The sequence below is a fragment of the Spea bombifrons genome, chromosome 7 (genome assembly GCF_027358695.1).
Source record: "Spea bombifrons isolate aSpeBom1 chromosome 7, aSpeBom1.2.pri, whole genome shotgun sequence".
Classification (NCBI taxonomy): Eukaryota; Metazoa; Chordata; class Amphibia; order Anura; family Pelobatidae; genus Spea; species Spea bombifrons.
Window position 1 is genome coordinate 32,697,018 of NC_071093.1, and position 13,003 is coordinate 32,710,020.

Consider the following 13,003-nt stretch of genomic DNA (forward strand, 5'->3'; position numbering starts at 1 on the left):
AATATTGCAAACCTAGCCTCTAGCCACTATTGCCTCTAGCTATACAACCCAGCACCCTGCTTCCTTTTTGTAACACTTTATTGTATCGCTCGCTTACCTTTAAGTCATCAGAAATAAAGACTCCCAAGTCCCTCTCTTCTAATGTCACAGACAATACAGTGTCCCCAATACTATATTTTGCCTTCGGATTTTTACGTCCCAAGTGCATTATTTTGCATTTATCAACATTAAACTGCAGCTGTTCAAGAGTGTCTCTACAATAGGAAAAATAGACTAGTTGAGCCAAATGGTTTCAAATTCTATGCTTCTATGGCATGAAATTGGCAAGCGAAATAAAGTGTTGCAATACTGCTTATCGTCTCTCATCTTACGAATGTTTGTGCTGACAATGCTTTGGCTTCTGTGCTGTCGCAGTACATGTTGTATAAATAAAAAAATAAATATTCAATAAAAAAATTGTTCCCCCATATTCACCCCCAAGTATTTAAATATACAGGCTCACTGGAGCCAGGACAATAATCATCTTTGTCCTTTGTGGTGTTCGCCATTCTGCAATAGAACGATGAAACATTGGTGGATATCATTTTATGAAGGAGTATGCAGTGCTATACTAAGGGTAATGACTTTACCATCTAATAATAAAGCTGATTTACAATGAGTCAGTGTTCTGAGACTTTATCTGCCTGTCCCTGCTGCATTTACCCCTTCCTACTATTCAATGCCTCACCCCCTATGATGCAAACAGCAGAGCTTTGGGGGGAAGATGAGGTTAGTGAGGGGGAGGGAGGAGGGATGTACCCTGCAGAGGAAGAACATCTGACCCATTTCCTCTTGTAGTCTCAGAGCAAGAAGCTGTGTCTGGTGCCACAGAGAGGAAGGTACTGTCACGCGTGGGGTGCACAGCTTTATTGACAGGGGGATCCACAAACACTGCATGCAGAGCTGAGCGCTTAATAATCATACACGTTATCAGCAGGGATCGTACGAGGACACGGTGACCGGGGCAGGCACACGCGGTCAGTCCCGCAGCAGGTACTCCTGGCCATCGGGAAGCAGGGTCCGGGAGCAGCGGGGGGGATTTTAACAAAGAAGCCAGAGGCAGCAGGCATTGCAGTGTACACTGCAGCACTGCATCCGCGAGCCGAGAAGCTGCACTGGGTGAGGGTCACATGAAGGGGCAGGAGGGGACAGAGAAGGGGTAGAGAAGGGACGGGGAAGGGGCAGAGAAGGGACAGGGAATGGGGCAGGAAGGGACAGGTCACACAAGTGCTCAGCTCTGTTATTGCCGTCCCTTCAGCTCTAGGACAGGAGCCGTGGATTAATCTACCCGGAGGCTGCATGACGAGATTGCGTTGAATAAACACCCCCTCATCCCTTCACCATCTTGGCAAGGAGATGGGCACCCAAGGGCCTGGAAGGAAGAGACACCCTAACAGGGAAGGACTTTCCGCCGAGGACCATGCCTTGAATCAGATAGCTCGGGAGGTGAGTTCTGTGGCAGAGAGTGGCAGCTGTCACTCATCCTTTATAACCGCTCTCTCTATCTGTGGATATTTTGTATAACGTTAACCTGTGGTGTGCCGGGGATTCATTCACCTCTCGGAGGTCTTTGTGGCAGACATTAACCATCCCACCCGGGGGGGTCCTGAGCCTCCCCTGTCCCTTGTCACATGGCGCAGTCTGTCAGCTGTCGTGTCACCTGGTGTGGCTGTCAGGCTTGGATGCCTTGAGCCTCCTGTGCCAGCTCTATTTAACTCTTGAGTGGCCTGTTTGTGTAGTGGGTTTGGCATGGTTATTATGGGATGCCTACTGATCTGGACCTACATTAGTGATAACTGGTTCTTTAGTTTTACATTTGGGTCATCTTTGTGCTTTTCTACTGCCCATAAGAAGCAAAACAATAGAAACTATAGAAGAAAGAAACATTTAAATACGTAAAGGGAATAATAATGATTATTTCAAAGGAAAAATGTTAAAAAAAAGATTCCATAAACCAGAACTAGAGGATCAAAGGTTTAGATGTAAGGATGTTTTACTTTACTGAGAGGGTGGTAGATAAATGTCACAGCCTCCCATCAGAAGTGGTAGAGGCCAATAAAGTGAGGAAATGTAAAGATGCATGGGATAGGCATAGAGCTATCCTGAATCTAAAATGAGATTAAGGTCTGAATCTTTGGATTAGGAAAGGCGAGCACTGGACTAGATGAGCCGAATGGTGCCGTCAAGTCCTATGGTTCTAAATTTACATCTACAGATTAACCGTTTGGTTTCCAGAGCTTAAATCTGTGTACAATAGTGCAAAGACACAAGAGGGTTTGTCACCAGTGAGTGGGTTCTGCATTTTTCTGTGCTATACATCTATATATAAATATATTACGTATTCATGTAGTTATCTAGTGTAATCCTGATGCATGGCCTGTTTATTAGACTCCATTGTGCAGGGACATGGCCCAAAATAGCTTTGGCTGTAATACCAGCTCCGGTCTCAGCAGAGGGTCAGGGCCATACCTTGTCATAAAGCTCTCTCTATCATCATCAACCTGATATAGAGGGGTTCTGTAATCCTGTATTCCGATACCCCAATGCTATGCCAGGCACAGCTGGCATTACCCGGGTTATATATGGAGGCAGGGATGAACAAATGGTTGTTGGAGACAATGCGATGATCTTAGGATCCCGGCAAAAATGCGCATCACTAGTTCTATTTCTGTACTGACCCAGTTGATGACATCCTTGTACCAACCTAGCATATGCTGTCAAGGCATACGAGTGATGTATTAGTGCAATAAAAATGACAAATGTCACCCAATGGATCATAGATCTTCACATATTCAGCTTCTGATATTTAGTTTCCCAGGAACTACTGAGTGGCAGAACCAGTGGAATTTCCTGCCCTTAACCCTTTCTTTGGCAGAGAGCCAGGGAAACAGTGTTATTAACCAACATGCTTTCGCATATCTCGCTTGCCAATTCAGATATTTGTTTGGGTGGTTACATGGCCTCGACCCGTCCACACAGTCAAAACAGACCTAAGAAGGTTTTGTTTTTGTGTCTAATAATACACATTTCAGTAAAATAATGTCCCCATGTCCAATAAAGTAAAATATGACATATTTTGCAAGCATTGCTTGCAGGGAGTTTAACTAAGTCAGATAAAGAGAATTAAGGGAAGCAATGAGGTGCTCGGATGTTATTATTGAATATGGTGAGTGCTCAAGGTCAGGTTGTCCAGATGTCATGTATGAAAACATAATAAAAACCTAATTAACCCTTGATGATATTTTAGCCATTAGCTTTGTATCCTGGAGCAATATGTCACATGGCAGTTTTGAAGTTGCTTATTAGTACTTTTAATGCTGGTTTCCAACCAAACATGGAGGTACTTGTAGCCGCTTGCAGCTGCTTGCTTGTGAAAGGCTGTTGGAAATGGCTGAAGGTGGTTTTAGTTTCCCAATTTCTGCTCACTTTTGCATAATCTCATCATAGAGATTACACACATTTGGCCACTTATGGTTCCTTATTTTTAACCTGTGAGAGCATTATAGTTACATAGATAATATCAGCGGAAAAGAACCAATTGCAACATCTAGTCTGCTTTTTTAACATTACTTTTCACTTTTTTATTATTAATATTATTATTATTATCTTTATTTCTATTATTCTTGGTTTTTTTTTAATTCCAGTTCAGTTTTATGCACTTCCTAAACCTTCTTGAATATTTTCACTATGTTTGCATAACCTACTGCCACAGAAATCTAAGTATCTACTACCCTTTCTGTAAAGAATTCAGACTTTTGGAAGATTTTGGGGAAGAGGTCCCATAAAATACAGCAGATTAGCCTCAACAGGCTCATTGATTGTGAGCTATATCCAAGGGTTAAACAGTAGTGGCCCTGGTAGCATCGCTGCACTACAAGTCTCAGAAATCTTAGTTCTTATCAGAGAGACATTCAAACTCGATTTCAAGGGAAAACAGCGTTCTTAACGTAACCCATTGAGCGGTTCTTAACGTAACCCATTGAGCGGTTCTTAACGTAACCCATTGAGCGGTTCTTAACGTAATTCATTGAGCGGTTCTTAATGTGACCCATTGAGCGGTTCTTAATGTGACCCATTGAGCGGTTCTTAATGTGACCCATTGAGCGGTTCTTAATGTGACCCATTGAACGGTTCTTAATGTGACCCATTGAGCGGTTCGTAATGTAACCCATGGAGCAGTGATGTTGTCCAGCTGTAGCTTCTCTATGACATTTGGTTGGCTATAAACTATCTTGTTTACTTTCTTTGAACTGTGATGGCTAGGCCCAGGTTTCCTAAGCTGTGTTCTACTACATCATGCTTTATGATCGTTAACACATCGTAAAAGTGACTATTGCCATTGCTGACATTCTGTTCATGTCCTTGTTTGAACCCTATATGTTAAGCTATGTTAAACTGTTTGATTACCAGTTGTGGAATTACAGCATATTAGTTTGATAGGAGTTGTCTGATAGCGGCTTTGTCCCATAATGTCCATTTCTTTTCCATGCGTTACCTATGGATGACTTTGTAACATAGATATTAGACTACTTCACTTAGCTGATATGAAATATGTGTTACATTTTGACAACATTAATAAAGTAATCACGGCTTTAGCTTTATGCGACTTGTAAAATCACATAAACCAGACACGGTCTCATTTGGCTGTATCCCGTATGGGTCGTGTTCAGCTCTGATCACCTACAGTTTGAACTGGGCTTTTATCTCAATCCTGCCGGGAGATTCATATTTGGGTGGGGGGAGGGGGTATTGGTGTGATCCTCGTCAATAGAATGGGCTCCCAGCCCCCACCATCCCAAAGTCCTTGTGGACAAATAAGGCAAATAAGTAGAGGCCTGGCACTGAGCTATGCCTGGCATGTACTGATAGAGACAGCTGGGCCTCTCTGTCAGGCTGTCCCCGGTGACTGAGCTGTCCTCAGCTACTTGTAAGATTTCTGCCACACAAACTCTTGCGGTCAGACACTTTGATGAATGGAAACATGCTTTGCCTCTGTGTGTTTTCGCTTTTAGGTGGGAATTGTTGACTATTAGTCTGAAACAATATGAGATTACTCGACAAGACGTACAATGTCATCACGCGACTCTCCTGTTAACTCTCTGTGTCATAGGAGTTGATCAGCAAATTATCACCGGTGGCCACGACACGGCTTGCCGAAGTCACTGGTGCCTATAGAGCATTTAGTGAAAGATCCACTGCAAACCTTGTTTCTGCTACCCATGAGTTTTAGGAGAGCAGCATGAACAGTATTGTACAAACATTTTGGGCAGGTGTGAAAAAAATGGAGTAAAGCTGGAAGGCTTTCAAAAATAGTGACATTAATAGTTTATTTCTATCACCAAATTCCCAACTCCTTTTGCAGAAATGTGGCACCAAACTTACAAGGAACCTCCACCATGCTTTTTTGCCTCCAAACACTCATTCTTGTACCACTCTCCAGACCTTCGCCTAACAAACTGCCTTCGTAAATAGCCTTGTTTCTACGCCAGCGGTGTGGCTTTTTGGTTACAAGCCTTTCATGAAGACCACTTCTGACCTGACAGTAGATGGGTGGACCAGTGTCACATTGTTCTCTGCCACTGCTGTGACTCTATACACTATATGCTGATATATATCAAACTAATGGCATACAGTAACACATAACACCACACTCTTATACACATGTACATCCTATCCAACAACATTAACACATGAATACATGTATACATATACACATGCTAACTCTAACACTATTTACCGGTATATATATACATACATATACACATGGCCCTGCAGGATGCCTTGGGGCACCTGCCTCAGCACACACACCTGCAACCAAGACTTCCCAGCTCTTGGCCATGGCGATGTGGCGCCTGGTGTTTGTCGATCCCCGATTATTATCATTATTAAGTATTAAAGCTCAACAACTACAAAAACAAAACTGGCGGATTTATAAAATTAAGTCAGATGATGTACAAAAAAGAATTGTTAAGTGCCGTTGATTATTACTTCCTTGATATATCTGCTTGTCTCTGGAACAGACATATTCAAGTGTGTAGCTGCTATGTGCCTGATTTACCCCTAATTTGGCAGATGCTAAACTTGAGGGTTAGTACATTTCCCTTTTAGATTGCAGGCTCATTTGAGCAAAGCCTTCCTCATCTTTTGTTTCTGATATGTAATGTACTACTTGGGATGTCCAGTTCACCCACTGAACATGTGACGGCACTATAATAATAGTAATAGCATTACTGGGGTACTCTAGAGCCCTTGTTCATTTTGCCTGAGACCCAGATTGCTTCCGAGGTCCACGTCAGATTAGCTGAGCTAGAAACCAGAGTCTGCATATATTACTAAACCTTAAGGTGAAAGAATAAAATGACAGCTCTACTAAGATTTATTTGTTTAGCAGACTAGCGAGAGCAATGAATGTGTTATCTGAGTGGAACAGCACCTTTAACGCACTGAAAGCCAGAACCATTTCCGATGCGACACCCTGCATGAGTGGTTGCATCAGGCAGAGCGATTGTGCGGTGACAGACTGCATATGAATATAGCTGGCATGGCGGCTCGCGGTGCGTTCACAGCAGGTCGTCATGCAGCTTGTCAGTTAGGCACTGTCACAAGTCTGGATGACTTGCCAGAACTAAGCCCGGGGCGTCTCACACAGACCTTAAGCTGAAGTGTCTGATTTGCATACAATTCTGAATTTATGATTCATACTAACTAGAGAGATCTCTGGCAACATGGCGACATGTTTCACTTCCTCGGGGCTCTGTATTATACGTCTGATATTACTCTAGTCTTGGCAATGTGCCAGAAGCAGAGCTGAAGAAACACTAATTAGGCATCATTTTAGTGAATTATGGAGGAATGCCCATTGTTTAATTATTTCTGACAAAGGTTTTGTAAAGGTTCTGGTGAGGTTTGGTGTACCAGAAGCCTGTTTGGTAGGCTTACATGTTGTTGAAATGTCAAGTGTCCAGAGCCAAGCAGTTATGTAGGACAACAAGGAGCCACATGCCTCCCAACCGTCTCACTTTGCATGGGACAGTCCCAGTTTTGTCTCTCTGTCCTGCCGAGCTCTACTTCTGCCCTGTTATTATACCCCCCAAGCTCCACCCCGAGGTCCTGATTCGCCAGGGGTAGAAGTTGGGAGATATGGAGCCATCATACAATTTCCTCCAATCACTGATGCTAGTCATTCACTGTACATGTACTTTAATGTCAATTTACACCAGTGATGCACACTTTAGTGCGTAAACTCTCTTGAAGTGCTCAGGAATTAAGATTGTTGGTATTCTGCTTTAATTCTACATCATCAAGTAACCAAAGATCATCAGTCATAAAGCATACAAAAACAAGCAATATCGTCTCCCTCTTGTGGATCTACATAGAAGTTCCCAAAGCTTGGAAATCCAACATCATGAGGCTAGGGGATGGCTTTGGGAGTGTGATGATCCCAAACTATTGTTAAACATTGACAAAAAACAGTCAATCCATTTGCAATGTGCACAGTTTTGTTAATAATGTTTATAAAAACATTGATATATTTCAATGATTAATACATAAGTCATGGGAACCCATTAAAATTGGTCAACTTCCTCCATTTATGAAAAGGTGAATGACGTAGCGGCCAACCTTGCGGACAACAGATATTTAGTACTTCCAAAAAACGGACCACCCTAGAGGTGCACAAGCAGAGTGGGCATGTTTTGATGTTTTGCTGTTCCTCCCCATTCATTGCTTTGTTCAGAACTCAACCCAGTACCAGAACCTTGTCTGTGATATTGCCAATGAAGTAATTTGAATACTCTGTTGTTACTTTCTATTTAAAGGCCGCTGGAACTATTATTTTATACGTAGTGTGAGGGGTTATTTGAGATGACAAGTTCCATGACTTTAATATGCGTTATTCGTTGGTGATGCTGTGGGGGTCGGTAAACTGTCCCTTTAAGCTGATAAGGGAACGGAGACACTTAAAATCATTATTTCTGGATAAATGTTCATTTCCACTAGATGCAAATTAGCAAAGCAGTTTCTCTAAGAGCGCTTACATCATTACAGTAATCTAATTAGACTGATAAGCTGTTTAATTTTTAGTTTGCAAATAGAATGACCTCTTAGTGCTCTCTGAGCACCAACTTCCAATATGATGGTTAACCGTGTCACAGATTAGAAAGCAGCGTTTCCGTGCCAGGTCCCTAAATGCCCTGAGAATTATTTCTGGGAAGGGCAATTAACAGTCATCTTTCTAAGGCTGCGTTTCTGAAATTGCAGAAATCACCAGAGAGGTAACACAGAAACACAGAATTTGACGGCAGATGAAGCATTTGGCCCATGTCTCTTGTACTGAACTCAAACCTTATTCTGTCCTTTCTGTTTATGATCTTATCTCATGTATGTTTAAATTCATTGTATTAACTTCTATCACTTCTTCAGAAAGACTATTTCACGTATCCATCACCGTCTCTGTGACAGTAAAACGATAATAAATAAAGAACGCAGCTGGACTTGACCATAAAGAGCATCCTACGGAAACAATTGGGATTTAGTAAAACATAGAGGGTAAGGTAATAAAGCGTTAGATCCTGAGGCCATGTTATGATAGACACTGATAATTGCTTCAACATTCTGCTTCTTCTTCTGTTTCATCAAATTCCAAAAGACTACCTTAAATATACCATTTAGCTTTGGAGTCTGAATGGTGGGCATAGCTTCTCATGTGCCCTTGGTTCTAGATCAGTGCTTCTGCATCAGAGGTGGCCATTCCTGTGATGGTACCAGGATTTACCCACAGCTTTCACAGTTGTTGATTCCTGGACCATTAGTGCTTCTGTCCTACATCTAGAGCTGGCCATACTTATGCTGCTTCTGGATACTTCTGCATCTTGAAAATCCCCAGGAACTTTAATTCTCTAGCAAGAAGTAAAAACTCCTCCAAAAAAACTAGGCATGACTGTAATCCACTAATGGCCAACCACTGCTTAGAGAAGGGAAAATACTGGGAACCATATATAGGTAGCCACATCTTGATGAATCTTTTGTTAAAGAGGATCAGGAAAGTAAAAGGCTGACGCAGTACTGAAGAGGGAATACCGAGGAAATAGGCATATTCAGGCTGTACTAGAGATATCCTGCGTCGCTTATCAAACATATGTAAGCAGGAGGAAACACATCAGCCTCTCAGAAGTTGTGCTCAGTGAGCCTGTACGTTGGTTGTAATGTGTGATGAGTCCATCTAAAGGAAGTGATTTTAAGGAATCCGGGGCTTGAATCAGCGACCCGTGTAAAGTACTATATGTGATTGCTGAAAATGAAGATCACATATGAAAATCATACTCAGAAGTATACACTTATAGTCACCCAGGAGCACGCAACGCAGACGTTCTTCACCCTGAAACACCGAGCAAAAGGTTGAGTCCCAGGATAAGAGAACAGAAACTTTGATGATCCCAACAGTGTGGAGGCTCGGGGGCAAATAGGCACTGAGTATAACAGGCAAACCACAGAAGAAATTTCCGGATACCTGTATAGGTAAAACTGCAGGAAGATTTGATGACCAGGGAATACAGGGTGCCAGGTGGGAATACAGAATGGAGACAGCCACAGCCAGGTAGTCAGACCAGGTATGGTACAGAGATCGGGATAGTAAGGTAAATGCGCAGAGAAGGGTGAAAAACAAGCCCGTAGTCACAGTATTTTGTTCAGAAATCAGTTTGTCGGGCAGAATACTCAGGACCACACTAGGGGGCCCCTGCGTGGCAATTCCAGATTTTTAAACGCGGCACCTAGCCTGCCCCGCCGCAGGTGCGTCCTCCGCTGCACATCATTGGCATTATCTTTCCGATGGGATCAGGCAGCCGTTGGGTAAGTGCATGCCGCCTGGAGTCCTCGCGCTGGCTACCAGCAGTCTGCCTGCCTATAACTGGTATACTTTTGTATATATCTTTTTTAACATTTTTTGTAACATTTCATGTTCTCTTCTTCACATCGGTGTTAATATAAAAATTCCGTCTGTCATTTTCCTGTTTAGCTGTATCTGGGAGCTGCCATTTTGCTGGTCATAACATAATAATAATAATAATAGGCTTACACAGGGACTGCGTGGTTATAAATACATTGTAGCCGTGGAGTACTGCTATATTCCCCGAAGGGGTCATGGGCTGTGATGGAAAATATGCTCAGCCCATGCTTTTTGGTGGATGACAAAACTGGAAAAAAATAAAAATGCATAATTTAAAATATTATGTTAAATAAAAGCACCAAAAGTTCTAGGTGGTTTTCACCTCTGGATTCAATTATGATTTTTGTTCTAATGATCGTTCCTCTTTGTTGTTCCTCCTCAATTTAACAGTTTTCTAACTAAATGCCGCTTTAGAGACATCATCCTTAATTAATGGCCAAAACCGTCCCAGAAATAAATAATTTCTCATGTAAACTAAAAACAAATCTTTTATATGAAAATTATTTTACTTATCTACAAAAGCTAATGCAAAACCCTGCTAAATAGATTCTAATATTTTGTCCTGAGTTTAGAAATGTTTTTTTTGCACATTGTAATTTTCCACTCTCTCCACCTAATGTATCAGTTTGTCTTAGTCTGTCAATTCTCGTCTTGTCATACCCCTTGAACATATGTATTGTATTTAACGGCTGCGTAAATTGTTGGCGCTATATAAATAAAAGATAATAATAATAAAAATAATAATACTCCATTTCTAGTGGGAGGGGCACAAGACATTTTCCAAGGAGTTTTTATTATTTTACATTTTTTTGTAAAACATTTTTGTTTATGTTTTATTTTTACATTTTTTATTATTTTTAAAACATTCATTTTCATAGTTTACTGATCAACGTAAGGCTCCCATGCCCTACATTGCTCTAAGTACCTGTAATCATGCTGCAGGGGGGTCTCAGAGGTCTCAGGAGGGTCTGCACAGGCCCTCTTGGAACCTTTTTATTTTGATTGTTTCTGGCCAGCATAAAGGGGGCCGCCATCTTGTTGCGAGACATGTTGCCATTCACTATGGCGTATGTGATTGCTCCGGAGAGCGTTCACACAGCACCCTAAAATATGTTTTTTCTTAGTGTTATTGATAACTGAATGCCTCGCTAATGCATTTCAGCAACTCTGGCTTTGCCCGTCCATTGTTGTTAACTGTATGTTTTCCATGATGTGCCTGTGCCGTCAATCATAATGAAGGGGTTAAAGGTGATTTGGTTAAACCTTCAGAGGAAATAATACATTGCCAGATCTGCTAAAGTTTATTTGCTTAACAAACTAGATTGCCACCAATGTCTTGCCTGTGGAGTGGAACCTTTAAGTGTTGTAAAGGATATAATTATTTATGCCCTTACTAGCTAAACGCAATTAGCTTGAGGGCATCTGGCACTAACTTTGGAGCTCTGACAGCTGCTGACCTCGGACTAATGAGCAATATGATCTCTGGCCAGCGTGCAACCTAGAACTTGTCCCGCTGATGTCACATGGTGTAGGACGTCATGCAATGTCACGATAAGCTCACATTTCTTAGTGGAACCAAGCCCTCTTAAACTTGGATGACATTAAAATGTATTGCCTTCAATGAGTTAATAGCTGGAAAAGCAGTTTCCCTGCACACAAAACAACCCAAACCAGAACTCTGCCAAGAGACAGAGAAGGTAAAAAAACAAGAGCTTACTTTAGAAACGTAAGGAATGCGTGTACTCACAGAGCACTTTAACATGAATTCTTCTACAGTGGCGGTGTTTTGCACAGTGGGGGTGCACATTATTCATTTTCTTGGACAAATTTATTTTCTTTAATATATTGGTGATCAACACCTGTAAAATACTGCCTCTTGTGTTGATCATTGGCGCACACAGACTTTAGTGGAATCCCCCATAAATGCATATGATATACTTATCGATAGTTCATGAAATGAGTATTTGATCATATATAAAATGATAATATATTGTGCTGAAGTTATTGTAATCTAATGATAAGTATTGTGACCAAGGCACGCAGTGCAATGCAAAATACTTGCCAGCAGAGGGTGGTAGCGAGACAAATCACAGCTCAGTACATATATGCGCTTACCTAAAAATATAAATAGTTTAATATACGATGTGAGGTGCGGGCTTTAGGAACTCAAACACAGTTAAGAAAGATTAAGAGGACAGCCTTAATAAATGATAAAATACTAAATAAGAAGTTTAATAATCATTCTTTACCTGCAACGATAGGAAAAAAAATGTACCTGCAGAAGATACTGGAGCATACCGGCTCCTCCGCTCTCCACAATTTGCTGTGGCGTTGGCATCTGATCGCTGGTAGAAAAGCACTCCTGCTGTAATAAACAGAAGCACTTTACATGCATGACTGCAGGGGTCTCCTTAGACCCCACTGCAATTCCCACGCATGCCAGAACTGGATCTCGTCTGGTGGGGAGTATCTGCTCTTGAGCAGGAGATGCTTTTGATGGAGTGCATCCTCTTCCAGATAGCTGGAGGGGGATGCAACTAAAGATAAAATATAAGGCGACACTCGATTATCATATGCATTAAAGTTCACTTGATCGTACCTGGGAAGTCTCCACTTCTGCAGGTGAAGCTCCCCATTTTTAGGTCCCCACGGAAAAACTTTCCGTTGCAGGAGCGATGTTGCGGAACATCTCACTCCCTGTCCACTTCCCCTCCAAAAAGACCAGTGGGACCCCCACTGACATTAGCAGACCCCATTCATAAAGTGGAGGGCTCGGAGCTGAGAAAACCTTGGGTGCTGGGCCTTGGAAGAATGATATCTCTGACATCCAACAATTCCTCCATAGCACTTTACCAATGTGTGCGTTATATCCTGGTTCTCAGCAGCGAGGAATGGCGGCCATGGGGTGCCTGAGGACTGTGCCCATCGGGAATACATCGCTGCCTATGATAGCTGGAGTGTAACATTAATGGCTGGACCTTTATGAAGTTTTCTTTGGTATATTTTATATACAAATGT

General features: G+C 42.0%; 1 protein-coding gene across 12 annotated transcripts in view; it reads left to right on the top strand.

Annotated features, from left to right (window-relative positions):
- Nucleotides 1-799: 799 nt before the first annotated feature.
- Nucleotides 800-13,003, top strand: part of LRRFIP1 (LRR binding FLII interacting protein 1) — a 49,944-nt gene continuing 37,740 nt past the window's right edge. For 5 of the 12 annotated variants that reach the window (XM_053470429.1, XM_053470436.1, XM_053470434.1 and 2 more), the window contains exons 1-2: nt 891-1,032; nt 1,298-1,485. In XM_053470429.1, coding sequence (XP_053326404.1) covers nt 1,396-1,485 — 90 coding nt within the window. In that variant the 5' untranslated portion in view covers nt 891-1,032; nt 1,298-1,395. The other 7 variants (XM_053470437.1, XM_053470438.1, XM_053470440.1 and 4 more) reach the window with 4 other exon arrangements.